The sequence below is a fragment of the Electrophorus electricus genome, chromosome 1 (assembly GCF_041902795.1).
Source record: "Electrophorus electricus isolate QZ-2024a chromosome 1, ASM4190279v1, whole genome shotgun sequence".
NCBI classification, from domain to species: domain Eukaryota; kingdom Metazoa; phylum Chordata; class Actinopteri; order Gymnotiformes; family Gymnotidae; genus Electrophorus; species Electrophorus electricus.
In genome coordinates this window covers 32742402-32759024 of record NC_137497.1, presented here as the reverse complement: position 1 = coordinate 32759024, position 16623 = coordinate 32742402, and the positions used below count along the sequence as shown (strand labels likewise).

The 16623-nt window shown below is 44.2% G+C and overlaps 1 protein-coding gene across 2 annotated transcripts; it reads right to left on the bottom strand.

Moving 5' to 3' along the window:
- Positions 1-5289: 5289 nt before the first annotated feature.
- l3mbtl1b (L3MBTL histone methyl-lysine binding protein 1b) lies at positions 5290-16597 on the bottom strand. 2 transcript variants are annotated; one of them, XM_027001204.3, is made up of 21 exons: positions 16121-16597; positions 13936-14051; positions 12922-13111; positions 12582-12765; positions 11975-12089; positions 11828-11879; positions 11548-11642; positions 11232-11336; positions 10872-11007; positions 10367-10458; positions 9929-10080; positions 9235-9311; positions 9065-9150; positions 8635-8745; positions 8310-8424; positions 7747-7846; positions 7092-7295; positions 6928-6986; positions 6675-6820; positions 6526-6588; positions 5290-6414 (listed from the first exon to the last, which is right to left on the bottom strand). In XM_027001204.3, the coding sequence occupies exons 2-21, from the start codon at positions 14044-14046 to the stop codon at positions 6286-6288; spliced, it is 2322 nt and encodes a 773-aa protein (XP_026857005.2). In that variant the 5' UTR covers positions 14047-14051; positions 16121-16597; the 3' UTR covers positions 5290-6285. The 2 variants fall into 2 exon arrangements, with proteins under 2 accessions (XP_026857005.2, XP_081571710.1); XM_081715584.1 differs by having other exon boundaries at positions 14515-16571.
- Positions 16598-16623: the final 26 nt, after the last annotated feature.

Here is a 16623-nt window from a genome sequence, read left to right as displayed (position 1 = left end):
CCAGAGCAAGATTGATTTGAAAAGCACCAGTGAGTTTGGTATAAGGTCCTCATGGGGCTTACTGGGAGAGGCTAAGTCATGTTACTGTTTACTGGGAGAGGCTATGTCATGTGACTGGGTTACTGGTTGCCAGCCTGCACAACTAGCCTGCTGTCTAGAATTTTCTGTATTATAAATCAGCACTGGAGTAATCTCCACTTTTTGACCTCACAGATGGGACTGCCACAATTACCTGACTTGCATGCATTTATCCATGTATTAGAGGAACAGGACAGGTCTAGGACCAGTACTTTTCACAGGATACAGAACTGAATTCATCAGGATTTAAAGGTATAAACTGATCCTGTATCAGCATACATCCTCTGTTTGATCAGTGCAGAACCCAGTGTGTGGCAGGAGATAGTGGAGGGTGTTTGGGCTCAGTGGTTGGTCCCCTTTCATACCCTGGCTGACATTTCTTTGAAGATTCCTTTTTGAAACCGGATGTGTACACATATACATATTCTTTCACACAACTGCAGTAGGCTATTCAATATAAACACAGAAAAACAATATGAGATGAGACCAGATTGTTGACAAAAGAACTCAGACAAAAATATGGATCGATGCAATACAGCCGATGGATATTAAATATGTTATAATAAAACAATGTAAAGCTTTTTAAAATGATAGATTATGATATAAATTAGAGCATTATTTTATCATATTTCATGTTTGTTTTCCAAGCAAAAGCTTTAGGAAAACCGATGAAACCTACTGAAAAACTGCATGCATTAGGAAAAAGGAACATTCACCACTTCATCTGGTGTGTTTCTCGATCAGCATGACATGGGGCACAAACACAGGATCAGATGTATACAGGATTCCCTCAATGTCCTGCAGAGATTTAGCCAGAAATCGAGAATAATTGCATCCAAAAGCAACACGACTTAAAGGTTGTTTCTCTGTCTACAAATCTTTCACCAAAATATTTGTAAAGTTTTCAGCAAAAAATAATGGTAATTGACTATGTTATGAAGGATGATGCAGGTCCTTGCATTGAAGGGCCTGCATTCCCAGTGTTTACACTCGGCCTGTGTTCATACACGAGCCCGTTCCACTGCACGGCTGAAACATGGGGAAAAGGGGTTAGCGGGTGTTGGCTCCTTTTCAGGAAAAATATAGACCCTTTGCATTTGTTTTGCTTTATTTTGAATTCACTGCTTTTGTTACAAAAAAGAATCTTCGCAAGAGTGCAGGAAATAATTGCAAGGAAGAGATTCTTTCTGAATGTGGAGAAACAAAAATCACAAGTGTGCTTTCTCTCTCCTGGTCCATACAGATTTTATTGATTTGCTCATTATTTGTCAGCATTCTGTTTTTTAAAATGAACAGATTTGATTTACACCCACCTGAGACAACCAAGTTCATCAAGGACCAAGTTTTTTTTGGGTAATTTGAGATATGTGTTTGTAATACTATCTATTCTGTTTAAGGATTAAAAATTTATTCTGGCAAAAAAAAAAACAGCTATAAAGAAATGTAATTAAAATTCTGTTTTCTATTCATGCTATTATTCTACAAACTCTAACAATAATCTGGTATTGGCCCTCAGAAAGGCAAGTGGTAACTAGAAAACTAGCTCTGAAACGAATATGGAACAACTCTGAAATGAATATAGAACAAATATCATCTGTGTACTTACCCCCCCCCCCCCCCCCCCCACACACACACACACTCACACTATATCATCCTTTGGCCTCTAATTCTCTTTAGCTAGTAATGACGCTTATGATATGTCTATTGTATTGTTATAACAGCCTCATATATTTGGTAGGAATATCCCCACCTGTTTTATGGCTGGTCTTGCTCTCTCTAATAGATATTAAGTGGAATGGCCTTTTTGTGTTGGCTCTCCCTTTGTTCCTCTGGCTCTGCCTTTGTTCCACTGGGCCCTCTTACCAAGTTCCGGTATGAGTGTTCTGGAAGGGGTGGAGCTTCTGAGCAGCTTATGAGGGAGTTGTTCAGCTTGATGACCGGAAGGGTCAGGGTTAGAGAGCCCCTGTCCTGAGGGAGAGGAGCTCCCCTGTCCAGGTCAAAGCTCACCTGGATGGAGTCGGAGCCAGAGCAGAGGGAAGAGGACTCGAGGGTAGGAGGAGTGACACCATCCTTTGGGGAGTTACTGCGGAGTTCACATAAAGCCAGGGTGCCTTTGTTGAAGCTGGCTTTCGGCTGCGGGTGTCTTTTTGATTTGGCTTTCCTGTGTCTCCCTGACCGAGTCGGAAAGCGGTTTCCTTGACTGTATGGGCCCCAGCGACGGTCGCGGTTCTCATAGAGGAGTGTGTTGGCACAAATAAAGATAAAAAGGCCCACTCCCATAATTACAGGACCGACAAGTTTCAGTTTCTCCGCTGGTGTGCGACCACTGGAAACTTGATGCAGTGGTGGTTTCCGGGCACGATGAGGCCAGTACCCACCCGCTGCTACGCCTATCCCTATGAGCAGCAAGACGCCGGCAAACAGCAGACAAGCACCAGGAGCGGAACGCAGATTCAGCCCACCAATCACAGGACCAGGATCCTTATGAGGGGATGAAGGGTCTGAGCCCAGAACAGGAACGCCTTTCACCGTCTGCTCCTCTGCAGACATTCCGCTGGAGATAAAAAGGTCAAATAGTGTCATCCTGAATAAACTAATACTCATTTATCAGTATGTGCCCGAATGATGTGGCAAATAAGTATTGCAATTTGAATGTCAGTGTTTTCTTTGTTTATTGCTATGCTTAATACAGGAGAACTATGCTGGCTAAAAGTGTCATCATTTTAAACTGAGTCTAGAGCAGAAAGTTGTATATTAGTTAGAGATTTTATTGACTGTGGATCAGGTTCCAGTTTTGCTGTATAACAATAGTTATGAAATATTTATAATATTATAGACTGGAATATTTATAATGGACCGTAACTGACTATAATGCATTGTACTGTATTCTAATAGACTGTAATGTACTCTAACAGCTGGGTTTTACAGGGAACTCATGTCAAGTTGTGCTATGCTATTTTAAAAACAAATCTAAAGAAGCTGCTGTTTTTACCTGAAACGGCATTACATTTCAAAACTAATATTGAATATATTAGTAATATTTTGTTGACATTACACAAATGGCTGTTATACCTGAAGTCTGCAATTTGCCATGACATTATAGCTGTTAGTGTCATTTCTGGAAAGACGCAGTTTCAGTTGTATTGCAACATGCTGCTACCCGACAGGGTTAGTTCACAATGAGAGTGTAATGTTTCACGTGACTTGGAAAGACGTAGGGGACTGCTACAGTCACTGGCCACTACTGGATGTAGGGGTCAGTATTGGATGTAGAGGCCTAAAGTGAAAACATTTGTAATTGCTATCTATCCCGCTTTGCTAAATTGACAGTGGTTCATGAAGCAAAGCTCTCGGGATGTCTAACATACGCTAACAATGAAAGGTATTTAACCCAATTCATGCTGAATTTATTCAGCCCTTGTTTGAAACTCACCGTAAACGCAGCAAAACATTTGCGAGGAAACGGAAAACATAAATCCCTTTTACACTCTCCGTAGTCTATGGCACCTGAAATACTAATGGAAATATGCTAACAATTTGAATTTGCCTAATAAACGTTGTGCACGGTATAGGTTGCCAGCTGTGGTCTTAAATAACCACATGGCCTTGATCTAACCCACTCATTTACCACATGGAATCTGACGAAATCCAAGCCAGGCAGGAATTAAAACACACAACCTATGCAGAGAAAAACTTAAAACACACGCACACGCACTGTGCTGTATTATAAATATTCTATAAGTATTGAAAGTCTCCAAAATGACTGTATTATGCTGCTTGTGATTTCAGGGGTTTAACTAATGGTGTAATTATTTCACGAGCGAATCTTGTTGTTTCTGTCCTGTTCTTCTGTGGGTTCGGGACGTTGCAAATCACTCCTTTCGTTGTTTTTAATTTGTGCCTCCTGTAGGACACACACCTACTCGCACGTTTGCGCACATGTTTAGTAGCCTTATATGGTAATTTAACCTCACCGAGTAACTTCGCCACCTGCACCTTTATCTTTTCCGTGGAGGGTCCCGGCACATCTGGTGTCTGTAGAATCTCCGTCGGTCCTCTCCGAACGAAAAGAAGTAACACAATCTGTCCGTTCGGTAATGTTGGGTCCAAAAGCAGCTCCGAATGGCGCTTCAGTTCTGCGCCAGTCGCTCCATCAGTGCTGCTCCGTTGACGTCCGAGGAGAAGGCGCGCTGTCCAAGATTAGAGAACAGATGTACGCCTCGGACTTAAATCCATCCAGTGACGTAGAGAGAGAGAGAGCGAGAGAGAGAGAGAGAGAGAGAGAGAGAGAGAGCGAGAGAGAGAGAGAGAGAGAGAGAGAGAGAGAGAGAGAGAGAGAGAGAGAGAGAGAGAGACGGCGGAGTTAAGGGTCATGGGAAGACCCGTGCAACCTTGCTCGGTCCCACGGTCGCCATGCTGACCTATTCTTAGCGTGTCTTGGGACTCGAGCTTATTTTATACACCATCTCTTTCTGTTCGCTGTTTATTTGTCATTATTAAGAGACGTGAAACTATTTCATCTTTGTTCCTGAATCATGGACAATTGTTTTGCACCTCTTACTCTGTCAAGGACAGCCAGTTTCAAAGCTGTCTCCATAATCAGACATTAAATGTCCTCAGGTCTGAGGTCAGGTGAAGTGTCCTTGCTCTGTTCTGAATAGCACAGACATGCAAGGAGCACCTCACGTCTCACCAGTTTGACAGCGTGGTCTTTCACTAGAAAGGGGCAGAAATTAATGGCTTGTTGCAAGCTGGCCATGGGCTTGGTTTGCCATAAGTGTTGATCAGCGCCAGACTTCAAAATAAGCAGAGAAATCAAATATATATAGAAAAGATCAGAAATATGAAGGGAGAGATCAGCTCCAAGTAAACAAGGACAGTTTGAGGCTGAGCACTAATATGGTGTGAGAAAAATAACCTATGCAACCCCTAATAAGGAAATATTAGGCTAAATAATCCCAGTTTTTCTGAAGCTGTGTGGTCAATGCATTCAGAAAAAAACCCCACAATGGAATGATGTAATGGGCTAAAATTCTGCTGTCACATCAGTTATCATGCAGTATAGAAGTGACTCACAAATACTTTAATCAAATGTTTAGTCTGTTTCACAGAAGGCTGCCTTTTAAAAAAGCTCTTGAATCACGCATGCCATCTCTTATTCAAACATACACAGGTCAGCTGCACAAAAAACCAAGGCAGACTGGCTCATCGCAGGATGTAACAAGAGTTTATTCTATTAACTCAGATTCTTCAGAACTGCAGCTTACATCTCTCCAAGTTTTGTTCTGTACACACACATACACCGTCAGTAGAACATTCTTAGCACATGAAGGAATTCACTGTACATCATTTTACAAATTTTATAGTTTCCACAAAGCGCAATTTTCATACCAATACACACAAGACATTCATTGTAAGATTTGCCCAAACTAAAAGATTCCCTGATGCAAAACACACACACACACACTCACACGCACACACGCACACTTTCATCTCACCCTAGTGGTCTTACATTTGTCCATTCTGGGTGTGACATGTTCATATACAAAGGACTCCGTTTTTGCATCATTTTAAAAATCACTTTGTACATTTCAAGTAAAAAATTCCACCACTGTGGAATTTGTTCACGCTTTCAACTCCAGTTAATCACACGTTTAATAACCATAAAATCATAAATAGTACTGACAATCAGCAGATGTTACAGCTCTTTAGGAACCGGGTTCCATGCGTTCTACAGTCTAAACTGTTAATCTGAACCGAATTACTGGGTAAAATAGGAAATAAATAAAATGAGAATTAAAGGGCCAAAAGTGTAGCTCGGAACACTTAAGCGTACGTAGGGGTGAATGGGAAGCTTGAACGGAGGAGTCTGATCACTGTAAACCAGGGTGGGCACAAGAACCCCACCTTTCACCAGCTAGACCCTTCAACTTCTTGAATTAATTGTCACATCCCACCAGCACTACTCTAAGGATTGCATATAGCTGGGAAAAGATGCAAGAAAAGTCAAACTAGGTTGTCATTGGTCATCAGGGGGCAGAGCTGCTCCTCATCTGCACTCTTCGCAGAGGGCAGGGCTACACTTCATCCATGTCAAAGGGGAGGTGGCTATTCATCACACTCTTCAAAAAGGGGCAGTGCTCATCATCCGCACTCTTCAGAGGGGGCAGGGCTATTCGTTACCACCACTGTTGACAGGGGGCGGGGCTACTCCTCGTCGGCACTCTTCAACATCAGAATGCAGTTGTAGATTTTAAGAGCAGGGCCCAGCTTAATGCTCAGGATCTTCACAATGTCGGACTGGGTGAGGAGCAGGAAGGCCTCGCCGTCAATTTGCTGCATGAACAACAACAGAGGGAGACTGAGTCAAACCATTACTGCCACAGACCTACAACATCAACTCTGCTTCATCGGTCTGGGCTTTACTCAGCCCAAAGTTCTCTGTACCTCATTCCTGAAAACAGTCGCATGATCCCTGCAGCCCGGCAGCCTGCGCACAAAACATGCGACCTGGCAAAACAGAGCACAAAGAAACATCATTCAGTGATCTCCCCCATGCACTGCAGTCGTGTGTGTGTGCGCGCTTGTGTGTGTACCTCCTCTGTGCTCCACTTGGCCACAGTCTTGGCGTTAAGGCCAAGGGCTTCGGGCAGCAGCTTGCCATGTCTCTCCCAGCAGTGCTGGATCCGGGGCGGCTCCCAGCCACAGAACACAGACTCGTGCAGGAACTGCTGCAGACAGTCTGAACACACACACACACACACACACACACACACACACACACCAGGTGGTTATCCTCCAGCAAGGGGCGTGTCTGAGGCGTGCCGGTGACGCGGCTGTTCTGCATACCTTTTCCATTTCCCTCTCTTTTCACCTGCTGGGTCTTCAGGCATTTGGTAGCTGTTACTCTGGAACATGCCAACAAAGACAGGGTGTCAGATCCCCCAGACACAGGTACCTCGCCCCCGCAACCCGCCCCCGCCCCCTCGGGTATACTATGGGGCCACGCTGACCTGGCTGCAGGGGAGGGCTCTGCGGCATCGGCGGCTGGTTCCAGGCTGTTGGCTGGGGGCGTGGGCGCAGCGGTCTGGGTGAGAGACTCCGTGCGGCGGTGTCGTGGAGGACCACTCAGAGTGATCGGCCTCTCACCGCTCAGCCTGTCTGGCAACAGGCCGTCCTTATTCAGATTCAGCTCGGAGTACGGACAGCTCAGCGCCCTGGCGGAACGAGGACAGGAGAGGAGTAGTGAGATGGGGTGTGGTTTTTATGTTTTTTACCTGTTCCTTTTACTCGGCTCTGGAACAGTGAACTACAGTGTGTCATTAACGTTCATGACTAACCATGGTTCATTAAGTCCAAATAATAATTCATCCTGAATTTAGATAATTAATGCATGTTGAATAATGCTGCTAGTTTTGTTAGTGCTGAACAGAACTGCCATTTCAGATTTAATGGCCCATCATCTAGAAAACATTCCACTGGATGAACACAAGAGGGCGCCATTTAACTCAAGCTCTCGTTTCAAAGTTACCAGACAGAACTGGTTAATTTAGATTAAGGTTTTTAATTACTCCGTGTCTTTGAAGCTTCATTATAATGTAGGTAACCTGGCACCCCCAGTGTGAGGTGTACAGCATGTTTCCATGCCACTGCATGTGGGTTACTAACGTGTAGTGTGTTCCATAACGGGGGCCTTTGATGTGTCCGACACCGTTGCATCCAGGGGTAGGACAGCCTTGACTCGGGACGGCTGGGGAATCACTGGAGTCTACACACAAGAGCCTTCAGTTAGCACCACATCCACACACACACGCCTGCAGTTAGCACTACCCATCAGTCACAACATTAAAACCACTGACAGGTGAAGTGAACAGCATGGATTATCTTGCTACAGTGGCACCTCTCAAAGGTCGGGATATATCAGGCAGCAAGTGAACTGTCAGTTTACTGACACACCATGATGTGTTGGAGACAAGAAAAATGAGCAAGTGTAAGAATCAGTTGTGTTTTCTGGACACTCTAAATTGTCCTGTATGAATGTGACCTGTGTGTAAGTATGTGTGTGTGTGTCCAGGGTTGGTTGGTGGTCTGTCCTGTGCTCAAGGTGGCTGTCGCCTCTCATCTCATCTCATGCCATTAAAATCCAGAAGCGTCAAGTACGCTTTTTGGTGGCCTCCCTACAGTCTACCCATAAGCAAGTATGTAAGTGTGTGGACGTGCATGTGTTTTACCGTTGGGGTGCTGTAGAGGGTGGCCAGTTTTTTGGCACCATCCCATAGGATGCAGGTCACTGCTATCAGCATCCAGCCAGTAATCATATTCATCACTCCAGCCATCAAAATGGACCTGAAAAACATCCACACACACACACACACAGTTAATGTTTAGCACAGTCACTATGACCATCACCGTATCTACCTTTTTAATTTTCCTGAAGTTATCCTTCCTGGCATTGATAAAGTTAATCTTAACATCTGCACACAGCACACATCTGCCTTTCAGGACTGAGTTTTTCTAGTATGGAAGCTCAGAGAGGAATAACGCCGGCTTTTGGACCTTGACCCTGTGGTCATCCGTGTCTGCGATGCTGGCGACGCGGATCAGCACTGCGTTTCTCTTATCCACTGCCTCCAGTTTCATCCCCACCTGGAAGCCATGGGGGGGTCTCTGAGCAGGGGCCACAGAGGTCAGAGCAGAGTTAGCCCAAGGCACCACACACACACACACACACACACACACACACTCTCAGATATACACACAAAACCAGGTACTACACACAAACAGTTAGTTAGCACGCACACACATACCTGAAACATTACTGGGATTAATCGAAAAGAAAAAAGAACAGCAGCAAAAGGTTTTATCAACAAGTACATACATTATAATAATGCACATTGCTTTATGACATTACTGGTGCTTATTTTTGTTTTCTATTTGGCTAAAGCTCCCATGGTGCAATGCTTTGAGCATGCTCATTAATGGTCACCTGTTTGAAGGCTCTAGCAGGTGCGGCCTGGCTTCCAGTCTCTTCCAGATATTTCTCCCAGGAGAAACTTTTTGGGTGTTTGTACTCTGAGACACACAAACACTAAACATTAGGGATACAATATTCATTTATTTTCTAAAATGATGAAATAAAAACAACATCCCTCCCACCAGCAGGCGTGGTAAGTGTTAACTCCGTCTCCTGACAGTACCCAACCGGATGAATATATGGACTGCTGGCATCACACCTGGTAACAAATACACAGATTTATGTGCGTGTGATCACGCACACACACACACACACACACACACACACACACACACACACACACACACACACACACACACACACACACACACACACACACACACACACACACACACACACACACACACGGGTACACACCATAAACTGTATATATAAGTTGGCAAACTAATGTTAGTTTGCCGAAATGGGGATGAAGCACATCAAACTTTATTTCAGGTTGAGTATCAAAATTTTGTTAAAGTCATGCCACATTAAATAATGTGAAAATTATCCTGTAATTAGAAAATTGAACATTTACAGGCGATTATTAAATATCTCATCATCATGCATGACTTAATGTGGTAGGTCACCAGTCCAGCTAGATTAAGGTCACGTGTCATGTAGTTTTATTCCAGAATGGAAATGCAGGCACATGTGTACTGATTATGGATCATCATGGATCATGTACAAGCGACTGTGTTATTTGTTGTGCTTGCTCTCTCTCTCCCTCCCTCCCTCCCTCCCGCTGAGAGAGAGAGAGAGAGAGAGAGAGAGAGAGAGAGAGAGTCTGTGGTACACTCCTACAAACATCCACACACTTTTACACTTTTTTCATACCAATAATCGTACGTATCATCCCAGTTATCGAAGTGGATGAGGAGGCGGTTGTCCACAACTGCAGCAACTGTTGCTACGCAGATGAGTGATGGATTTTTGCGGTCCACGGCCTCCAGTTTCATCCCAGCGCGGAATCCTGAGGGGGTGACTGACTGAGAGAGGCCATTACAACCATTAGCCCAGTGCGAACTTTCTACAAACACACATCACACCCATCAGAACAGACTAAACACCAGCTAAACCCATCAGACATGACTACACTTTACATGACTGTCCATATTATATATCATATGAACAGCACTTACTACAAGCACCCAATAAGCACATTACAATTACACACATCAGCACAGACTATAAACATCTACTACACTACATGCATATCAATGCTCCTATCATTTCCAGGCTTGAGATGAAAGCATGGGCAACATCATTACTTACTGTATTAAGACTTTTAAAAAGATGTTTAGGTGCCAGCTGACCTCTACAGTTCTTAACATACGTGTTCCAGTTAAATTCTCCATCTCTACAACCTACAAGCAAGCACACAAACACACATGCATGAACTCAACATCCAGTATTTTTAAAAAAAGGAGAAAAATCCACAACTTGCTATCCAGAGGTTTTGAGTAATTTTATATGCAAGTACCGCAGATTCAAGCATGCACTGTATTTACCTGGTCAGTTTACAACACAACACAACAAGCCATATCTAATTGTTACAGCAAAAACAAACAATAATAAAGCTATTTTCTCTATTCATTCTTTTGCTGCCCACTGCTGGAAAGTTCTTTTCTCAGCCTGAAGTCACATGTTTTGTAACTATAAAAGCCTAGACCCAGCGCTAAGCTTTAAGCTCCTCCTCCCCAGGCAGACCCCTTCACCCGCCCCCACCCGCCCCAGCCACGCCCCCAGCCCCTCTAGGCGGGCCTGGTTCAGGCTGCACCTTTGGGCAGAAGCAGCTTGAGGCCCATCTTCTCACACCACCCTGGAGGCTTTACATCCCATGCGTCTGCATTTACCCAGAAGTCGTAACACTCAGGGTAGCCATCAAAATGCAGCCTCACCCTGTAGCCCTGCACCTGCCAGGGAGATGACAAGAACCAAATCACAATCGCATCATCTACATCGCCATCTACACCCACAGTATAAAACCAAAAACAATAATCACAGCAACAAAATCTTCACTATTTCATTCACTTTATAAAACTCAGTTGCTCATAAGCTTGTCATAGAGCTAGTGATATTAAAGCCCCTTCGACTACATTGCACTCCCGCCCACTCAGTGACCCTCGGAGCCTGTTACCTCTGCCACTGTAAGGACACAGAAAAGAGAAGGATGACACGGGTCCAGGCCTTCCAGCTTCATTCCAACTTTAAACCCATTCCTGCTCTGAGGAAAGGACTGGTGCTACACACACACGCACGCGCACGCGCGCACACACACACACGCGCACGCACGCACGCACACGCGCGCACACACACACACGCGCACGCACGCACGCACACGCACGCACACGCACGCACACACACGCACGCACACACACACACAGATAAATATTCTCCTCCGGACATAAATACAAACACCACTGTAGTTTAAAGTTGCGGTGAGAAGGTCTTACCTCTTTAAAGAGTTTCAAGGGCACACTGACAGCCTTCTCCTCCTCTAAATAGACCGGCCAGCTCCAAGCTTTCTTCTTCACAGGTGGCATTGTTACTACAGCAACAGCATCACATCAGTACATTAGCACAAACCCCCACCTGCTCTTTTGTTTGTGATTTAACTGAAAAGTTGTTCACAATTTTAAAAACGGCCTATTAATGCATTTAATTTAAACTCTCCATTCTGCTCATCAAAGAACATCACAAGACAACCTAGGAGTGTGTGTGCTGGACAGTTACCCAATCTGGCGAGTTTGGCTGCTTTTCGGCCTTTTGAAGCTTTAAACCTCTCCTGGAAATCAAAGGGCAGCTTATTAAGTACAATAGTGCACATAATATGCTGTGTGTGAGTGTGTGTGTGTGTGTATGTGTGAATAAATGTGTCACCTCCTCTTCCTCCATGTTCTCCTCTTCCTCACCATCAGACTCCATGAACATCTTCTTCTTCTTCCGAACTCGTTTACCTAAACGTTCACCTTCACCTGTGTCACCTGGAGTGGACCTGCCAGTCACACACACACACACACACACACACACACACACACAGTGTCAGCAACATAGGACTGCAGTATTAAGAGCTTTAACCTTGTCAACAACAGAGCCAGTCCAGGCAGTGTTTTTATAAGAACAAAGCATCTCTGAAACAACCACACTGAATTTACAGCTACCATCAATTACCATCGTACCAATACTGTTATAACCACCATCGTACCATTACTGTTATAACTACCATTATCGGTCCACAACAGTTTGGAAATGGTACCACAGCTATACCGTACCACACAGTATCTGTGCGACTACCGTGCCATTCTAGGGGAGGTGTCAAGCTAACAGGCCTGGTTCATGTGCAGGGTCTGTGTGTGGGCGGAGTCACACCAACGGGCCTGGTTCATGTACAGGGGGCGTGTCTGGGGGGGCACTGGGTTAACAGACCTGGTTCGCGCGTGTGGGGGCACCAAACTAACAGATCTGCTTCTCCTGACCGTGGGTTTACCTGCCGCTGCTGGGCTGCACGCACACAGGGCTGCAGAACTTGCCCTGCAGGAAGGTCTCCTGGGAACCAGAGTGTCCGCAGGAGCTGCAGCTGGCCACCTCCACGCTGGGGCCTTCCACGGGACCAGGGCTGCCCACCACGCGGCCCCTGTTGCCCACCTGTGGCTGGTGCCCAGAGGAATCAGCTACACCACAAAAACAGACAGACACGTCATCATGCCGTTTCCTGTGTTGTGAGAACACTCACAGCGCAAACGTAGCAGCCCCAGTCCACTTTGCCTTTTTATGCATTTTTTCAGTGTGCTGAATGTAAGTCAACACCACTGTGCTGAAGTACTCACCCACAGTGTGGGCATGCAGCTCACTGGCCGTCTGGGCCTGCAGTCCCTGCTCAGAAGGGTTGGTGGGCTCAGGGGAGGAGGTACTGTTGGGGGGTGTGGTTTCAGCCTCCACACACATTGGCTCTTCCTCTTTGTCTTTAGGCTCCAGGTCCGTTACGATCTCCAGAGTGCCAAATTCTGTCATCCGGAACTTGAAGCAAAAAGTGAGAGAGAGAAGGAAACAGATACTTACACTCACCCGAACGCAGCTGTCCTTAGTACTCAGCGGGTTATTCGGAGTGATACTGTTTGCTGAGCTCCTGATTATCTGGTGCACATGCGTTGGGAGCTGGATAAAACCACAACTGCAAACTGGCCAGGAAAAGGTGGAGATTCAGTTTGGAACCCGCTGGCCTAAGGTGACCCATGAGAGTGGCTGCACTAAATTCCTATTACAGTAGGAAAGGCAGGTGTGTGATATACATCACATGAACAGGGAGACCCATGATGTGATGACATATGCTCGTGTTCAGTCAGGTCTGTGGGTCCACATTTACTGGGCAAAATATGGAAATAACCTGCACGAGACCATAACCTGCATCATCATATTATACTCATCAACAGGTGCAGTTTACAAAGCAAAACTGCCCATATTTAATGCATATGGCATTTCCTGTTGCCTGTACTTCTTAAACATAAGCATCTGAGCGGTTACTGTCAGAATCTACGTGCTGATCTGACATGACTAGCTGGCCTGGACGTCTCGATGTTGCACGTGCTTCCTGTTCCTGTGTGATTTCGTCCCGTAGACTTTACCTCTCTCTTCCCTAGTAGTCAGTGCGCCTACGTCCAGCTTTACTGACAGTCAATGAATAGCATCTTCTGCAAATAACGCCATTAACATCAGTGTTATGGACAGACTCCTGGCCCACTGTTTTGTGAATTAAGGGTCAATGAACAAAGACAAGTGAAGGCATGGTTGTCAATGACCTGCAGTTGTTCAGTTTAACAGTGTCTGTAATTGAGCCGCTGTACCCTAAGGTCACTGCCAGGCAATGTAGCGATGCCGTCCTTCCAATCAAGCGCCGACATCATGTCAAACTCCACAGTAGGGGCAGGGCCATCACTGGGAGGTGTGTCTGTCATTTTTCCTGATAGAGAGATAAAGACTGAACCAGTTTTCATAGCTTGGAAACTTGCTTTCCCTTTAAATGACATACTTGACAAAAAGATACATCATCATACATATAAAGGTACATTGGGTCACATATGAGCAGATTGTAATAACATACTTTAGGTTTGATAAAGTTCAAAGTCAGTTTTTAATATTGTATGTGATCTACAATTCTTCAAACCTAGAAGACTCTACAAACCTCTAAATCTCACAGGCTTGGCAGCCTCAGAAAAATGCAGATCTGATTTCAATACAAAAGAACACAAAATAACGTTCTTGTGCAAATAAGTGATCTTATAAACCAACGCAAATACGCTAAAAACAATTAAAAACCTGCAGCATGCGGGAGACCTTTTAGAGAGACTGCAAAGTTAAAATATTAGATTTATTGTTTTGAAGCTTCGTTTTTCGACAATGTATTGAAATCGTTATACTCTTACCTGTAACAGGAAGTAAAAGAAAAGCATCTAAGCTTCGACGCTTTAGAAGACACGCTGGACAGCGAAATTTTACATCACGCACTAACTCCCCTCGCCAATCTAAATGTCCAGCGGGGAGGTGATGTGCAGCTTGCTGTTGACTAATCTATTTACACGAGTGTATTCACAGGCCGATTGATCGATATTACTGTTAAATCGGCTTACTTCACTGTACAAAGTGGCAGATGTCTTAGTAAAATTCATCAGCTATCAAGCTTGTGTAAACTATAAAAATATAGCTAACTTATTCTTAATTCAGAGGAACATTGCCGGACACTCGGGATATAGGCGCGATCAAGCAGCGAAACGCCCGCAACTCCACTTACGAAATACCTGCGCGTGTCTCGTCATTCGCTGCAATTCCGCGAGGGGGCGACTCGTGTCGTTGGTACGGATTGCACCAAGCACTTAAATATGGACAAAATATGGATTTATAATTGTTTACAATGCATTTTGGCGATAAATACCCACGAAAATAAACTCTCACTGTTGAACCTTCTGCACTCAGCAGAGCAAAAATGTGGGAAAGCGACTAAAATAAAAGTTAGATGAACAAGTTCAGCTTTACGTTGTTTTAAAAGAATCTTGTGAAATCTACTGTTCAGCAATACACAGGAAGATCTGGGGGTAAGTTAGTGGAAATATTACAGATAGTTGTGTTTTCTAATAGAAAACTAGTCGTTCAAGCATGTTAACAGTCGTATACTGGCGGTAACACTGTAATAACGTTCTTAACCCATCGTTTATTTTAAATCAAATCCGATTCAAATTAGCTGCGTACACAGTGACAATGCACCTGCATACAATCCATGGACGCACTAAACTTGTTCAAAATGTTTGCTACTAGATTTCAAGTGTTGAAGGAATTTATTCCGACCATAAATAAAGTCTAATGCACGAGCGCCCATTATTAGCATTCGCCTGATACAAAATGGCGGAGGATAGCAAAGGGCCGCCGACACGTTTAAACTATGTAAATTATTGGAGTTATTTGGTCTAATTAATTCGGCGCAGCCTTTAATTAGTATATGAAGGTCAAGTGTATAAGTTGTTCTGCTGGAATTTAATGTTTTTCTCTCAACCAACAAACTCCTTACTTTCCCCTTGTCACGGAATGTCGTTAGCAAGTTGGCTAAGGTGGCTAGCCTCTGCTGTCTAGTTAAGCCCGACTGTGGTCCAATTCAAATGGACAGCCGGCTAGCAACTGCAACTAGCTGGGGCTAGTAATGTTAGCAAGCGGACCACAATATGCGAAATATACAGTTTCGTGATGTTAGTAAAAAGAAGAAAAACATTCATAAAGACAGTTCAAAGGAGTTGCCATTTACCAATTAGCAAACAAACGAACTCTAGCGTGCCCAATACAGAAAAAATCGTGAAACGCTTGCTTTTAATTTCTTCTACATAAACTTGTCACTTCAATTTATCTTTATCGTTTTAAACATCGTTGTAAATAGTTACGATGGCTGCAAACTGCTAAACAAACCTTTCCCTGTGCACTGGTATCATTGTTGCTTTCATCAATCGTGATATTACGACGATATTTTAAGAAAAATGTGCAACTCACCTCGTTTCTGTTTTAACTCTTATTTTGAGCTGGATGGTTCGCCCGCATTGCGCATGCGCAAGGTATTATGCCTCTTGCCAACTTCGGAGCTCGATAAACTTCAACACAATCAATAGGCTGGAAGACTGATAACGCACCATGAAGATGATGCATTAATAGAATACAGGTTTAGTGTGCTATACGACCTAAAATTCGTATGCAACGGTGCCGACGACAATATCCTATCGAACCTCAACTTTGTGTTTGTTCCACAAATAATCATTTTACTTATCAGAATAGGTTGATGTAATAGTATGCGTTCTCCTGTGCCCCCGATTATGCACTCTACTGTTTAGTGTTTCACTAAACGTTTATCTTATTTCGCTTGATGATATATAGGATTATTCTATGCCAACGACATACTGATCCGCGCTTGCGCTATTTATCTATCTTAACCTTAAACTAGAAGGTTGCATGTTATTCAAGTCCAAGCGAAACACTCTTAAACTCAAATGGTTTTGGGG